Source organism: Triturus cristatus, chromosome 5_1, assembly GCF_964204655.1.
Source record: "Triturus cristatus chromosome 5_1, aTriCri1.1, whole genome shotgun sequence".
Classification (NCBI taxonomy): domain Eukaryota; kingdom Metazoa; phylum Chordata; class Amphibia; order Caudata; family Salamandridae; genus Triturus; species Triturus cristatus.
In genome coordinates this window covers 543045192-543060822 of record NC_140587.1, presented here as the reverse complement: position 1 = coordinate 543060822, position 15631 = coordinate 543045192, and the positions used below count along the sequence as shown (strand labels likewise).

General features: G+C 42.1%; 1 protein-coding gene across 1 annotated transcript in view; it reads right to left on the bottom strand.

Annotated features, from left to right (window-relative positions):
* JPH1 (junctophilin 1) overlaps window positions 1–14841 on the bottom strand; it is a 454495-nt gene extending 439654 nt beyond the window's left edge. Inside the window, exon 1 of the mRNA XM_085605419.1 lies at window positions 14289–14841. Coding sequence (XP_085461545.1) covers window positions 14289–14667 — 379 coding nt within the window. The 5' untranslated portion in view covers window positions 14668–14841. The remainder of the gene's footprint in view (window positions 1–14288) is intronic.
* Between the last annotated feature and the right edge of the window lie 790 nt (window positions 14842–15631).

The window sequence follows — 15631 nt, the reverse complement described above, 5'->3', positions numbered from 1 at the left end:
GAAGAAGAAGAAGGAGAGAGGAGGAGGAGGAGGAGGAGGAGGGAAAAGAGGATGGGTGTTTGAGGGTATATTGCTAGTATATGCTTCTTTCCCTACATGTTTTATATGCATTCCTTTTCCACATTCCTTCTCCACAGAGTATTCGGAGTTCCAGCTGCATAATCCAATGTGGAATGCACAGTCTTGGAAAAGTGGTCAGTAGGAGTTATACCTGGAAAGGGTTTGCTCATTTTCAGGGCTTCAAATAAAGGACTAGCTTCCTCAAGCAGGATGCTGATTACTTTACAAATTTGAGACAACTGAAGCCCTGGGAAACTCATTGAACTGACCACAGGTGCCATAAAAAATATCAAGTTTGGAAGTGGATTTTTGTTTTGTAAGACACTGCTTTTTTACCACCTTGACAACTGGCAAATTGGGTAAATTGGGACGTACTGGGAGACTAAAGAGACACATGAACAAGAATATGTGCACCAATAATTGTAATTGATAGGGGGAGAAATTGTAACTCACCCTGTGCTGGACAGCCCCGCTTCGGTTCCTGGGCCACTCATACAGACCTAGTATGTGATTAAGTTTCGAAATGCATGCAGAACAGGAACTTTTTGGGGCTTCTTCTTCGCTGTGCCTCTAGTACTGAACTGTGGACAATGCAAGTTCCGCGCAGTCAGCGAATCTATAAGTCATGCTGACATTATCCCACAAGGTTACTCATTTGTGACATTGCGTGTCAGACTTTGTTGCTTTTAAATAAATCTCACTTTTATCAGGTGGTATTCAATATAGGTTTGTCCAAAATACGAAAAAAGTGGAATAAGGGAGTGTTGCGGGGATTCAGCGCAAACACAGAAGTATGCGTAGGATTATGGGACCTTAGTATATATATATTAAGGATTATATATTGACCATTGCCTCGATTTTGCATAACAGACTCCATTTTCTGTGCTCGCCTGTAGTGCAAAGTGGGGAGGGGATGTTTTTGCTCTTCACTTATTTTCGCTCCTCACCAATCAGAGTGAACTGGAACATGTTGTGTGGGATGCATGCTTGGTACCTTTCAGGGCAGCGATTGTCGCCAGAGAAATGTGTGGAATGTACAGCTCTGTCTCGGAGTCAAAATACAGGGGCTTGGCCAGCTTCTGTCTTGACCTTGACACAGACCAGTACGGTCAGCTCAGTTTTCTCGTAACAGAAGAAAGGGGCCGAGGTTTCCAGAACCTTCGCCTCACATTAAGTAAAAGGTATTAAAGGCGTAGGATCTTGGCAGGCAGATGGGAGATCACTTGTGGGGCAGATGTGACATCACAAGAAGAGTTTGGGATTTGGATCCCGATCCTGAGTCCTGTTTGGCTGTCAACGGCGTCCTCCAGCTAGATTGGTAATGATGTCGAGTGAACGATCAGTGAGGTGTTACTTACTTTGTGTATATACCTTCTAAGTTTGTCTACTCCATGTATATACGCTACATGTTATTATGGCTTTACGTCTAAGTTACTTGATATTTGAGAGTCTGCATTAACCAATATATTTTGCTTTCCTATCCAAAGTATTGAATTAACAAATGTGTGTATCGCTTTAAATGCACCTGAATTTGTTGTCTTGCCTCGCCTTAAGAGAGTGCTGGGTCTTATTTTGTTGCCACGTTTTATGGGAGTGCTGTTTTACCTGTGTTATTTAAAGGTGCAACAGTGCATTTGCCTCCTCTCGGGAGTGCAGGGTTTAGGTGTGTCATATTAGAATCACAACAACACCCCAGAACACAACACTCCTGACTCTCTCAGGAATCGCGGTTACAAGACAGACCCTTTCACTCACACTCTTGTATTTGTCAACAATAAGATCGGACAGAGACACAAACAAGTTGAAAATGTTTTTTTTAACTAACGTGCTCCAATATGCACTATACGTGCCACAATAAGCAGAAAAATGCATAACACAAATACGGTCAGCATAGCAAGTAATCTGTCACTTGCACCGACGCAGGATGATTATATATTAGAAGATCTCTGGGTGTTATCTGCAGACCCCGTATCTCAGTCTGTAGATGTTTGTTCTACATCATAGGTGCTGTCATGCTCTGCTCCCTGAAAAAGTCCCTCTCCAAGTGTGTGCTGCCTATCCATGTATTCCATTAAGACCAAGGTACGTATTCCCAAACAACAGCTGCAGCTGTATGTTTTGTCTAGGTGCTAGGGCCTGACCAGGACAGAACAACAAGGGGCATTGTTGTTCAAAATGTTCAGACTAAATCACAGGAACCTGCAAAGCGTGAACACAACAGTGGATTCTCATGTGAAAATATCAAAAGAAGCATTTGCAAAATATGCTAATGTAATAACATGTTCAAAGCAGCAGACAGTCTGCAGCATGCTCATGCTAACTTAGGGAAGACGACAATGTACCCAACGGCCATGTGACAGTAGAGCACAATTAACAGGACGCAAACATTCCAATTCAATGTGAACAACAGTTAGAATGCTGTTTTCAACGTACTAAAGCTATTTTAGGAGTCTGTAAACTTTTACAGACTCTGGAAATGGCTTTACCAACGGACTCCAATTTGCAATTTGAAAGGAGTGTTTTTGAAGGCAGCCCTTCCAAATTGTAAATCTATATGTGATATATCAATGTTTTGCAACCATAATCAAATTGCAAAACAATGAAATATTACCAACTTTTGAGTTGGAGAGGTAATGCATTTGCAAATGGTCAGGGGTCCCAAGAGGCCCCTTCCATTTTGTGAATTTGAAAAAACAAACCTCAAAGTAGACAGTGATTCTGGGGACCACTGTTGAGTATACACACAACTTCTATAAACACAGCCATGTTTCCTTTAACCTTAAGCCTTCATACCTTTTTCCACAAAAAACATCAAGTAAAAATGTGCGTCCTTTTTCCTCCCACATATTGGTGAGTCTAAAGTTACCCAGGGTTTGCGGCTTGCCCTCGAGGGAACAGAGAAAATAGGATAAATGTAGCAAAATGTTGGTTATCTCTGGGAAAAAGTGCTCTTCAAGAAAGCATATGTCTATTTTTCTAAAAAGGCATCCACAAAATATTTGTTGTGCTAAGATCACCATCTTCCCAGCTTTCAGGAAGAAGTAGAGTAACAAAAATTAAAAAAAACACTTTTTGCATTTTTCTAAGTGGTAGTCGATTTGTCCTAGTTTTTGCCATTTCCACTTACTTGCAAGGTTATGGTGGAATCAGGTGTAAAACTAAACATTTCTGAAAAGAAAGACAACATTTTGAATTTAGAAAGGAGTCATTTGTGTAGCTTGTTCATTGTTTTTCCAAGAAAAATCAAATTGTTAAAATAAAAAAATAAAAAGAAGTAGGAAAAAATAGAAATAGGTGTTGATGTTTTTATCTTAATTTTTTGCCCAGTAAAAAAAAGAAAACGATACCCATACACCGTTCTTCTTGGGATAAGTGTGGAAATGTTGGGTGATAGGAATATTGTGGAACCCCGAACTTTCCCGCACACAAATTTGAGAAAAATGAATAAATTCAGTGAAACATTTACCATCTGCATGGCATTCTAAATGAGCAAATGTCATGTTATTCACGCATCAGATTTGCTCATTTTAATATATGTCAGGCATATGACCTTTGAAGTTTTCGCATTTATTAAAATTGCTTTTGAGTGATTTAATAGTAGTGTTTAGCTCCTCTTATTCATCATTGAGGTACTGTTTATGTGTCATGCGCATTAAATTCACGCGAACAGTGTTATGCTCCTTTAAATTTACATCAGCCGCATGCTTTTGTTGATGCATGATCCGTCACTTCCTTCGGAAACTTTTCTACCGTGGCCCGCGCTGCTGAGATTGGTAAACGCGTTGGTTTTAACATTCTCGGGAATATACACTTTGACTTCTTATGTTCGACACGGTGGTATGGACGCTGATACACTTCATCACAAGGTTCTGTGTCTATTTCTTGACTTTGAGTGCAACGCTGATTATGCTCTCATAACGCTGTTCTCTATCGCGTCTCCGACCCTCGGCTTTCACCATTTTCACTAACTTCGAGCACTTGGGTGTTGAACAACCACCGGAAGTCCAATACGCATGATATTTTCTGATATCTTCCTATATTTTTGTTTTAGTCTTGCTTAATCTTCACCCGGACGTTTCACTTAACCAGCATGTAAATCACGAGTTGAACCTGGATATACTTTTGTGTTGTAGCGGTTTCATACACTCAGGCATGTGCCTTTTTAAACACACCCCTTTCACTTAGTGCTAGATGCTACTGGCTAGCTTACAGGACTGTATTAAGTTTAGACTCCCGTTCTTTTTGTTTTTTAGAACTTTGAATGTCGACCCCTGACGAAGGGTCGTGTCGTTGACCTGAAATTCACTGGGTTTTTGAATTGATCATGGATAAACATCATTATTGAATGGATTTTGTTTCACCGTTTATGAACACATCACTGAGAATAAAATAAACATTTGTTTTTCGCATATAGCGTTGGATTATATTTGAACCACTGGATTATAATTTGAATGAACTTGATGACCATCACTTTTATGTTATACCTGTTGTGCTCCCGCCAGTTAGTTGGCGTTCCTCTCACAGACTTGTATACTACATGTTATTAATGCAAGTCACATCTCCATGGATTTGTTTGGGTCTCTAGCTTTTAGAAACATCCAGCTTCTGATAGGTTCCCTGCTCCCTAGCTGAACCAGACCCCAAAAGGTGTGGCTATTCTCCATGGCACGTGAAGAAAATTGAGATTTACCCCTTTTTGCTGCCCATTTGTCAAAACTATGTCCAAGAGTATTCAAAATTCCTCTAACTCACCATGGATATAGGGATACTTTAGGCCCCGGGGGAAGTAAGACCGCTAGGCCTGTTATGGGGTGCAGGCACGGCCTGATTGCTAAGTGGGCCGTCCCTACTCCTTTTCTGGAAATAATATCAAAAGCTTAATTACGCCCACTGATACCACTTACAATCACTGTGCTGCAAGTCGCAGGGATAAAAAAATAAAAAAATGTTAGGACAGAAAAAAGCTTCCCCTTGCGTCCCAGCATTATTTTTTTTAAACGAAATTTTCTCAGATTATATGGGGGACGTGAATGGTTCATCCACCCCAATAAAGAGTGTCAGGAAAATGGGCTGCATAAAAAAAGTTTACTTTAATGAGGCACTCACAGACTTGTTGCAGTGACCACCAATTCATGACCTACCTCATGATTATGAATGAGGTGAGGTAGGTCATATTTCAACTGACTCTGAATCCTTACTTGAACACCGATCTATTTGTACATAGGTTGATTCTGGAAAAAAGAAAACTCTCTGTTCCCAAACCGTCACCTGTTTTTAGGACCACAAAGTACATACATCTAGATCTTAATTTTGAAAAGATGAGGGTATGATTCTACTTTTCACCAATGAAGTTACCCAGAAAAGTTTTGTACGCCAGTAAAGTTGTTCACAATAGTTTTTCTTCTTATACTATTAATTTTGCCCGCTCAGCTTCATTACCAGTAGCAGTTTTTTCTATCAACACAATTGTTCTATTTATGCTGAGCTTAGTTTGCCAATTAAGATTTCGGAGTATCATCTTCTTTACATATCAGTGCCTAATGATAAATGATGCATTCAGGGAAAGAAAATAGAAACTCACTTGTGATGTAGAAAATACTTTGAATTAAATCAGACATTGTTGGTGAACACTGAAAATAACTAATCCACCCCACCATGTGTGCAGCACAGATATTTACTTTAGTTTCACCACAAGCATTTCTTCCTACACCAGGAGAACCTTTTATAAGGTGTCAAGAATGCAAAGAATAATTATTTGTTTATATATTTGCCTGACAAAAATGTGTGCAAAAAAAATTTAGGAAAAATTGAGAAGAAGATCGAATCACCTGTTATTTGCCTCAATAGTTTCCCTGGAGAGCCTATGGCACTGTTAGGTTATGGAACATTAACGTTTAAATATACGAACAGGAGATCCTTTGCAAAACTCTGCACTGCAGAGAAAGGTCTGTCTGTACTTGATATGATTGATTAGTGGTCAATGGATAGAATTCTCTACGCCAATAGCCCAGAGCAAATTTTACTTGTGAGTGAAAATGTAAATACTGGAAAAATGTTTTTATACGCTGTTTTTTCTGAAAACATTGGAAGAGTAGAAGGATTTTCCAACATAACTATTAAATGAAGGTTATAAACCTAAGAATCATAAGGTCTGAAATATGTCCATGATATTAAGAGATGAGGGCAGGATTTGAAGAGATTACAAGAATCAGGGATCATCAAACATGGAGAGTCTTCTAAAGGGTTAGCCACACTGGCAAAACTTACCAGTGTCAGTGTGAGGCTCTAGCTCGACCTCAGATATCTAAATGACATTTAGTCGACAAATTTACACTCCCAAAGATAAAAAAGCACAATACAAATTATGGGGAGCTTTTAAAAATAGTCAAGATAAGGGTTTGATCACAGACTGCAGCAAATGTAAATTTGTAGTACAAGGTGTAGCATACTTAGGCCACGCGGTGAGCTGTGAAGACATAAAACCAAATAAAAGATTCAGTGAAATAATAAAGGGTGCACCTGTTCCTGAAAAAAATCCACATAATTCTCAGAGGAAGCCAAGTTTTATTCAAAGAATGTTAGAAAATGTACATAATAAAAGTATTCTTTGAGAAAGTTATTAGAAAACAAAGTAGAAGTCATGTAGTTGAAAGAATGTCAAAGCAATATTGTTCAGACAAGGAAAATAATCTGCAAAGCGCCACCCTTACAAGGGTATGATCAAAGTGCCGAATAGTATAGTCACAACTGACACTGGTGGAAAGGGTCTTGATGCTACATTTACTCGGGCTAAATCAAAAGGGAGAAATACACTTTGCTTCCTTTGTCTTATCTCTCTATATAAAAGGAGCACTCTCCAGTAACTGAAAATGAAACATTAGCTTTAATGTGGCATTTGGAACACTACCATCAATTCACTTGGAAAGTTTGTATTGAGATGTGATCACAAGCACCTAACAAAAATCAATGCTATGAACAGTTTAGTGAATGCCTGGGTACCAGTTGCTAAGCTATCTATGAGGCTGAAAATCGTAACTACAAGATACAATATGTTCCAGGTGTACACACAAGGAGTGGATTTTTTTCTTGGCAGAATGCCCTTACCCGTAAGAGAATGTCCATGTGATGAGTGGGATAACTGTCAGGTTGCATGGCTGGATGGGAAGGATGTGAAAGAGATTGCAGAATGAATGGAAGGAGAGTTATAGCAAATATAATAGCCTTAGTGAAATTAAGAAATATTTAAACAAATGTAGATCAGATATGCGGTGCTTACATAGGAAAGGAAAAGCATTTTGGATAGTAATGAATTAGTTGACAAAGGGAAATAGGATTTTGTTTAGTAAAGGTAAAGTAGTACCTCCAGAAGGGTTAAGGAAGAGACTTTTGAAGTTATGCCATGAAGGACATTTAGGAATTATAAAAAAAACTAGGAGGATTAAACATCTGTACAGCTGGACTGGGATATATTTAGAGGTGAAAAGTGGGATGAGAAACTGTGGTTAGTGTAAGAAATAAAATAAATTGAAAGTCACACTGAGATCACTGTGTACAATGGAATGTCTCATCAGTATGCCATTGGAGGCATTAGAAATCAACATTAGGAACCCTGTAGGTGGAGCTTCAAATTTACGTTATTGTGTTAATCAATTATTTCTGCACGGCAGGAACAAGAATTGAGAAATTTAACAAGGTGACAAAAATGATGGAAGTGATAAATAGCAATAGGCAAAATGGGAAAATTGAGGTAAAGTTGATGCTATGGGTGTACTGCACTACAACTAATAGTGTGACTGTGTATGTCCATTTTGGCTCATGAGAGAACAGATTACCTTTACAAAAGGGACAATTTATGATGGAATGGTCTCCGCAAGACAATATTTCATGAGAGCAATGACAGTATACAATGAGTACAATGATGGAACACAGTGCAAACAAGCACTGGCAAAGCCAATATGTCTCACCATTAAAGGTCTAAACATTGGCTTTGCCGAAGCAAGCTTGCATTGGCATTTACTAATGCCAAAAGAACCATGAGGGCGCCAGGATGCATGGGCTGCAATTTCTGAATGGGATTTCCATTAAAGAAAAGCCTGCCTCAGATGAGCACCTTTGCTTAAGGCATGGAGCCATTCCAACATGGCAGCCCATGCATGAGCATGTATGATGCAAGCATCATGACGCACCAGCATCTTATTTGGAATCTTTAATTTACCAATCGAACATGGCCAACAGGCATTTTATATTATTAAATTTAAAGTAAAAAAATTATAATAATCAGTGCACGCCAGCACCAAAAAATGAAATGAGATGCCACAGTAACAATTTCATCTGCTAGCCCTCATTAAAAAAAAAAAAAAATTAAATTAGAACTAAGGAACAGGGTTGGGCGCATCTCATAACATTACATATTGAGCGCTGAAAAGTTAAGGGGAAAAGGCCACCTCAAGTCAACAGGTGAAGGATACAACTTGTCTAATCAGAATATTGTGAGACCAAAATGACCCCCATTGGGAAAAAAAAAACCACAAAGCAGGGAAGAAAACTACTGAATCAAAAGAAATGTTTGAAGATAGAAAACAAAGTAATCCAGTCAAGAGAAAGAAGCTGATCCGAAATCTGATAAGTATGTTATGTAATAGAAAAGACAGGCCTTTGACAGACAGCTAAAACTGTCTGAAGACAAAACTTAAAAATTGTTATTCTGTAGGAACGACTATGAGTGTGGGTCAATGTGAGAAATCAGAACCTGTTTGCAGTGCCACCCCACTTTGACTACTAGAAGCTGGTTTCTGACTGTGCTCTGCTCACCAGACCCAGTGATTGTGCTCTGATTAAAAGTACATGGTATTTGGGTATAATTACCGTTGGTACTGACAACCTACCTGCAAGTCCCTAGTATATGGTACAGCATGTAGGTTTAGAGGCCCAGTAGACTTAATGCACTTAAGTGTGCACTACTGCGGTGCCTGCTGTGATTTTAAAAGCCAGCCCTGCCTTGCAGACTGCTTTAAAAGTTTCATTATATGCAAACTCGACTTCTGAATTGAAGGCACTTCCAAAGTAGTAAATTACCTTCTTTTTTCATATGTCTCCCCTAGGTGCCCCATGGGTAAGGTGTTTGCAACTGTAAGCAGGGACATTATAAAATAAGTTTTATATGCCCTGGTGAGGGAAACACTTCGCATTTTGTGTTTCCCATATTAATGCATTGGCTCTATAGGCTAACATGGGAATACTTTAATAAAGTACAACTACTGATAGAAAGGAGCTAAAAATATAATTCAAGTACTCAAAATGATAGTTATGATAAATCCAATAATGTGCCACTGTTAAATTTATAATTGCTATTATAGAAAAAAGTTATAAGCCTGTCCTTTCTGTAAGCCAAAATCAAGCCTACCAGCTGCCCCCTCCTGATTGGCTAGCCTCTCCCAGGTTGAGCCAAGCTGTCTTGATGATGTGTTAAGTGGCCTGCTAGAGAGAGACAAAGGATTTCTGTGGGAGGAGAGCTGAAAATGCAGAAGGCAGGATGAGGGTGGGGTGGCCAAACTGGTTTTCAAAGGGAGAATGGCACTTTGGGACAGCACATGCTCACCCCATATCCTGTACCCCGAGCCACACAGGAGTTCCTGTCATTTGATTAGGGAAAGAGCTGGAAGGTGAGTGTTAGGGAATCTTAGCCACACCAGTGGGATGGCTTAGCCTGATCGAACCGTTCAGGAGAAAATTTCTCCATCTTGGATTTTGGAACAATAGTGCTTTCTGGGGCAAGAATATGCTTTGGAGAAAGTTGTCATACACCAGAGTGGCACCCTGCATCCCATTGGTCAGGTATGTCCCCACCGCTTAACGCCCACGATCACTACATAAATATGAAGGGTTGACAAGCAACTCAGATCTGCTGCCTGAAACTACAAGAAGAAGGAATGCCAGGCTGGAAACTGGATCTCCACCCCAAAGGGCTGCACATTCTGGGACTACAGCCCTAAGGACTTTGCCTTGCTTCAAGAAGAATTTGAGTCCCTGCAAGAAACAGGTTAGAGTCCACTTGCATCATTGCCATCAATAAGTTCCCATCCTAGAGGGTGTCCAGTGGATGTTTAAGGATTTGGCAGGTGCGTTGTGGGAATTGTAGTCCCAACATCCCAAGGCGCATATCAGAACTTCTAAACCACTGGACTGGTGTTGTGGACACTTTGGAACCTCAAGGGCACTTTCTGGAAGACGTTCCATAAGTTTGGATCAACTTTTGTTAAAAGCTCCATAAAGCTGACAAGGTGCATTGTGGGAGTTGTAGTCCCAGATCCCAAGAGGAAAACCAGAGCATCTGAACCCTTGGCTGGTGCTGTGGACTACTTTCCTGCATCAAGAAATACTTCTGGAAGAAAGTTTAAGAACTTTTTACTTTGCCCCAGTCCAGCACAACCTTTTTTTTAAACCTTTGAGTGCTGTTTCCTTCTAAGAACTAGTTTTACTTTTAATCTTTAAAAATTCATCTCTCTAAATCCCGACATTGGATTTTTCTTATTTTGGTGTCTATCTGTTCATAAAAATATAATCTATTTTTATAAATTAGAGTTGGATTTTTATTGTGCGCTGTGTCTACTAAATTAAGCCTGCCTGCTCATTGCCAGCTACCAAGGGTTGAGCACGGGAATAATTTATTGATACATTGACTGTACCTTATATTGTGATAGTGACATTATTAGTCGTGGTAGGTCCTTGGCTACACCTACTAATAAACCACTTTCCAGCAGTCAAGAAAGGCACCATGGTAGATCTGGAAGAAACTGAATTTTCAGAAGCTTTAAGAGTTATAAATCTTAACCAATGCTACAGTGTTGAGAGATAAAATAGTTTGGCATACAAGCTGTTTGGCAATGCGCAATCACAGAGAGGAAAGTGAGGTTCATGTTGATCCAGTTTATGTAAGGGACTTCTGGTGATTGGATGGATTGGGTGTAAAAAGGAATGAGTCAGCTTTGCGAAGAGGAATAGTTCACTGTGGTATGCAGTCTGGTGTTCCCATGCATGGCCAAAGTGATGAGCAATTCCACAACAAATGAGGGATGCCAAAGTAAGCTCCTGATCAGATTAGGGTAACGATATCGGGGTAGCAGTGGTAATGAGGAGCTTCTATTATCAGAACTTTGAGTGGAGCCAAGTGGGTGTCTTCAGCTCAAGTACTTAACGGACACATCATGGCTAAAAGGTCAAAAAGGAGGAGGCTAAGCTTAACAATTGTTACTTCAAATACGTTCGAAGAGTTTGTTTGCAATTTGAAAATGACCTACAAATTTGAGATAAGGTAACATCAGATTTTATCCTGGCCGTAAGTCAACCTTTCTTATTTTTTATGTATTTTGTATGTATTACATTATAGTGCCCTCTTACTTGCAAGAATATTCGTGCTATTCCTTCAAGTATGTGGGTGTAGTGTTGGTATGTATTTCCTTTCTGCCGCATGTGCATTTATTTTCCAAACTTCTTCCCATTCTGTATTCTCAAGAGAATAATACTGACTTGAAAAGTAGTAACTTGGCTTTATCGCTGGAGCTAATCTTGCCCAGAGCTGTACTTAAATGACTATTTCCCTCAGGAAATTAGATGAATATTTATATAAGGTGCTCATATGCCACCATTACAGGGAGGGCAGCTGGGTACGTGCTGAAAGCTTGCTTCACAAAGCATCTATAGAGGGAGGGTTGTGAGTTTCAGCGAAACCGAAAAGGTGCAAAGTGTAATGTAATTTGCTTGCATTCAAGCGTTAATGTGGGCATATAGGGTGCTGACTGACAAGAACGTTTTGGAAAGAGGCATGGGAAGAGCATATAACATTATTAGAGGTGGGCGAGCCAAGCTCGAGTCTGAAGCCTGAGTGTGGCTCAGCCAGAGGTCCTGTTGGAACTATAAGCCCATGATGAGCCAATCTTACAAGTAGCTTCTGCCTGCCACACTACCTCGACCCAGAATGTGGCAATATAGCCAGAGCTGCAGACATGGGAACTAGGGAACCAGGTTTGCGTCTTGGCATCGCTCAACATCCTGCGATTCTGAGCATAGCACTCAATATACCGGTGCCTGTAAAAAATGAATGTGACCTTGTGTAATGTAACTGGTGCTCACCTAAAACGCTCCAATACCTTTGTAACGATTTCGAGCTATATAAAAACTGCAGGAAAATGCACAATTAGGTAAAAACTACGCATCAACATAAACAAGGAAAGACAATTAGATAATAATTTATACCTGATTTGTACAAATTGAAACCAGAAAACCTGCATAGATCGTGACTTCCTTGCCTAAATTATATGATCTTAGGCAAATAATTTATTTCACCAAAACTTCCTTTCATTTATTTGCACGTATGAAAGCATTTTCAAATATGTGAGTTCAGAATACCAGCTATACAAAAACCTTTTGTGTTAATTCAATAGACGATAATGTTACTCCATAATAATCTAGGCTACGTACATGTGTAATGTTGCTGTAAAAGGGCCAAGTACATTGTTTACATGACAACTGTCTTGCCTCTTAGTTCACTAACGGTTCATGTTTAAAAGCCACCACTTGTATTAAGTGCGCCTCAACGCAGTGCTATAATATGACATATTCATGTTAAAGTCTTACTTACACGTGTTAAAGAAATACAGTGTGGGGAATTTTGTAGAGGCTTTATCATATTCTACATGATGTTTGTTTTATGGTTTACATAGCAATCTTTTTCAGGGCTCGGCTCGTGCATAGACTCTAAGAGCCTAACAAGACCCTTGGCTCGGCTCTCCCTGTTAATTTGTTGCCTCGCCCACTTCTACTTACTATGGTAAGGAAAACGTTTCACCACGGGTGGGGAGCGATGTTGCGTACATTTCAATAGGCACCTGCAATGATCACTGTTACCGTGGGCATTTTAGGAGTGCAACCAGTCAATACTAAAAAGTTCACTTTATCTCCATAAAGAATGATACTGGGATGCAAAAGGGTCCTTACTAATTCCTTATATTATAGCTGAGGGGCACCCTTAAGCGTAAGCTACTGTTATAAACAATGTTCAGTGAGGAGCATTTCTGGCAAAGCCAGCTGGCATCCGTGGCAGTGAGGGCAGAAGTGTGGCTTCTGGCGACCGTCTGATCAAAAGGCTTAAAAGTGCAGACTGCTGGTGTCAGATGCAGTCAGTGGCAGATGTGTGCACGATGCTGATGGCGTCAGTTTGTGTGAAAGGGCAGATTCTGGCGACAGATGTAGTGAGTAGTAAACGTTTGTTGGGGTTCAACAAGAACAGTATAAAAGCGTAGCCTGCTGGTGTCAGCTGGAGAGAGTGGCAGAAGCATGCAGACGTCTAAAGACGCGCACGATATACAAGCGCAGACTAGACTATTGGTGTCGGGTGGGGCCTTACGGGCACTGAATGCTGCTGGCGTCCGATAACGTAAACTGTGTACAAGCACAGACAGCTACTGTCTCGTGCAAGCAGGGCCATGCACATCCAAAGAAGGGGTTTGAAACCGAAACCTAAGGTGCAGAGACTTATTGTCTGTAACAAGATGCACAAGTGGTGCAGACTGCACGAAATACGTGGTGCAGCATCGGCCATATAGTGGGAATTAGGATAGTTAGCGAGAGGCACATGGTGTAAATTGAAGATGTGATTTTTAGAGCAGCTCAAGCTGTTGGGGACATGTGAAATGGAGGATACTGGACGCTCGGTTGGAAGTTAAGTTAGCAATAGAAATGCGATGCATATCGCTCGGCTTATCTACAGAACGGTCGAGAAGATGCACGTGATGGTATTTTTAAGCAAGGGTGTTTTGTTGTTATGGTTTCTGGGGTCGGGAGCATCAAAATGCATACAGTGTCGATTACTCCGGTTATTCTCAATAAGGAATGCACAGTACAAGCTGCTGAGGTCAGTAAGCAAGATGCACGTGGTGCAAGTTGTCGTGTTATTTGCAGAGTTAGCTTAGATTAACTGCACCACTGAGTGGTGCAGCGGATTGCTTCTGTGGCCCTGGCTGGAACTAAATTTGGAAGCCATGCTGAGTGACAGAGCATGTGCACTGGGCTCGCTCTGGGAGCAGCCTCAAGGCACGGGTGCTGCGTGGTTTGCTCCACGCCCCTCTGCCAGTGACAGCGCACAGGATGTTTTAAGCTCCACACTCGGCACCTGTTCCCCACACATACTTCTAGCCGGGACTCGCCGGCAGGTGTCTTCCACGGTCACTCACCTCCGTCCCCATAAGTCTCCACTCCGTAGCCGTCCTGTAGGCCGTTGCTCCAAGTGCCCTCATAGCGAGCGGGGGTAGCAAGACTCTGGCGCACCCCATATCGCCCCTTGAAGCCATGCGCCCACTCCCCGCGGTAGAGCCAGCGCCCCTTGCTCTCAATGCCCAGTCCATGGCGTTTGCCTTGCGCCCAGTAGCCTTGGTAAGTGTTGCCGCTGGGCCAGGTGTAGGTGCCCGCCACCTCGAAGCCGTGCGCCCAGGAGCCCGCGTACTCGCCCTGGCCGCGGGGCCCCGTGCAGATGCCATGCCCGTGCGCCTTGCCATCCTCCCAGCCGCCGCAGTACGTGCCGCCGTCGTCGAAGTCGAACCGGCCACCCGTCATTCAGAAGCAGCGCGCGCACAGGAGGGCAGCGGTTCGAAGACAAGCGAGCGCTGGGAGGCGGCTGGAGGCGGGCGGCACGCGCTGCTGTCGCTCCGGCCGAGGCAGAACGCGAGGAGGCACTGTCAGCGAACGACCACTCAGATGCCGCTCAACCGGCTCCGTCACATGGGACACGCCTCCTCCCCACGGTCCGTCACGCCTCTTCCTCGCTCCTCGTGTCAGCTTCTGAAGGGTCAACACAGGAGCTTGTGGGTGTGTGAGTGCTAGCGTTCTCAGGCCTCTAGCAGCTACCTGCGGGAGAGCCCCGCGAGGAGTTCACCGACCCTCTGCCCCTAAAAAGTTCGCAGTTCCCTTATGTCCCCATCAACACATAACACGCGTCACCACTGCAAGACAAGTGAACGTAGCTCTCTGGGTATCGTAACTAGCCCAACCTGTCGGCGCTGCACTGCAGTCTCTTTCAAATTGGCAAGCTAGTCCGCCGCTACTTAGAATATCGAGAATTGACATTGGAAGTTGCTTTGGACTGAGTCAGAAGATTGGTTTGTTGGCGTTATGCAGATTCTCTAGCTTTTAAATTCAAATCAGTATTAAATTAAGGGGTCATCTGGTAACAATAGGGGTCACTGCGCCAGGGGCGCAACTAAGCAGGAGTTAACTGGTCAACCAAAGGAGGAAGGGTAACACTTCCAACAAAGGGGCGGCGAACTATAGAGTCCATACAAGAAAGTCAAGTTATAATTTGTGCATTTTAAACACAGGGGTGTGTAGCGGTCTAGTTGTTAGCGCGTCACGTGACGTGACGCGGGTACGCAGGTTGACGCCAGGATGCGCGCGCAGGAGTAAGCGCGGAGCGTGAGGAGAGGTGTGCGTGGCAGCGAGCGGAGAGAGAGAGATGGCCGGCGCTCCTAGGTGTAACTGCTCACTGTTGTGCCAATAAACATAGCGGAAAGATAACACTTGG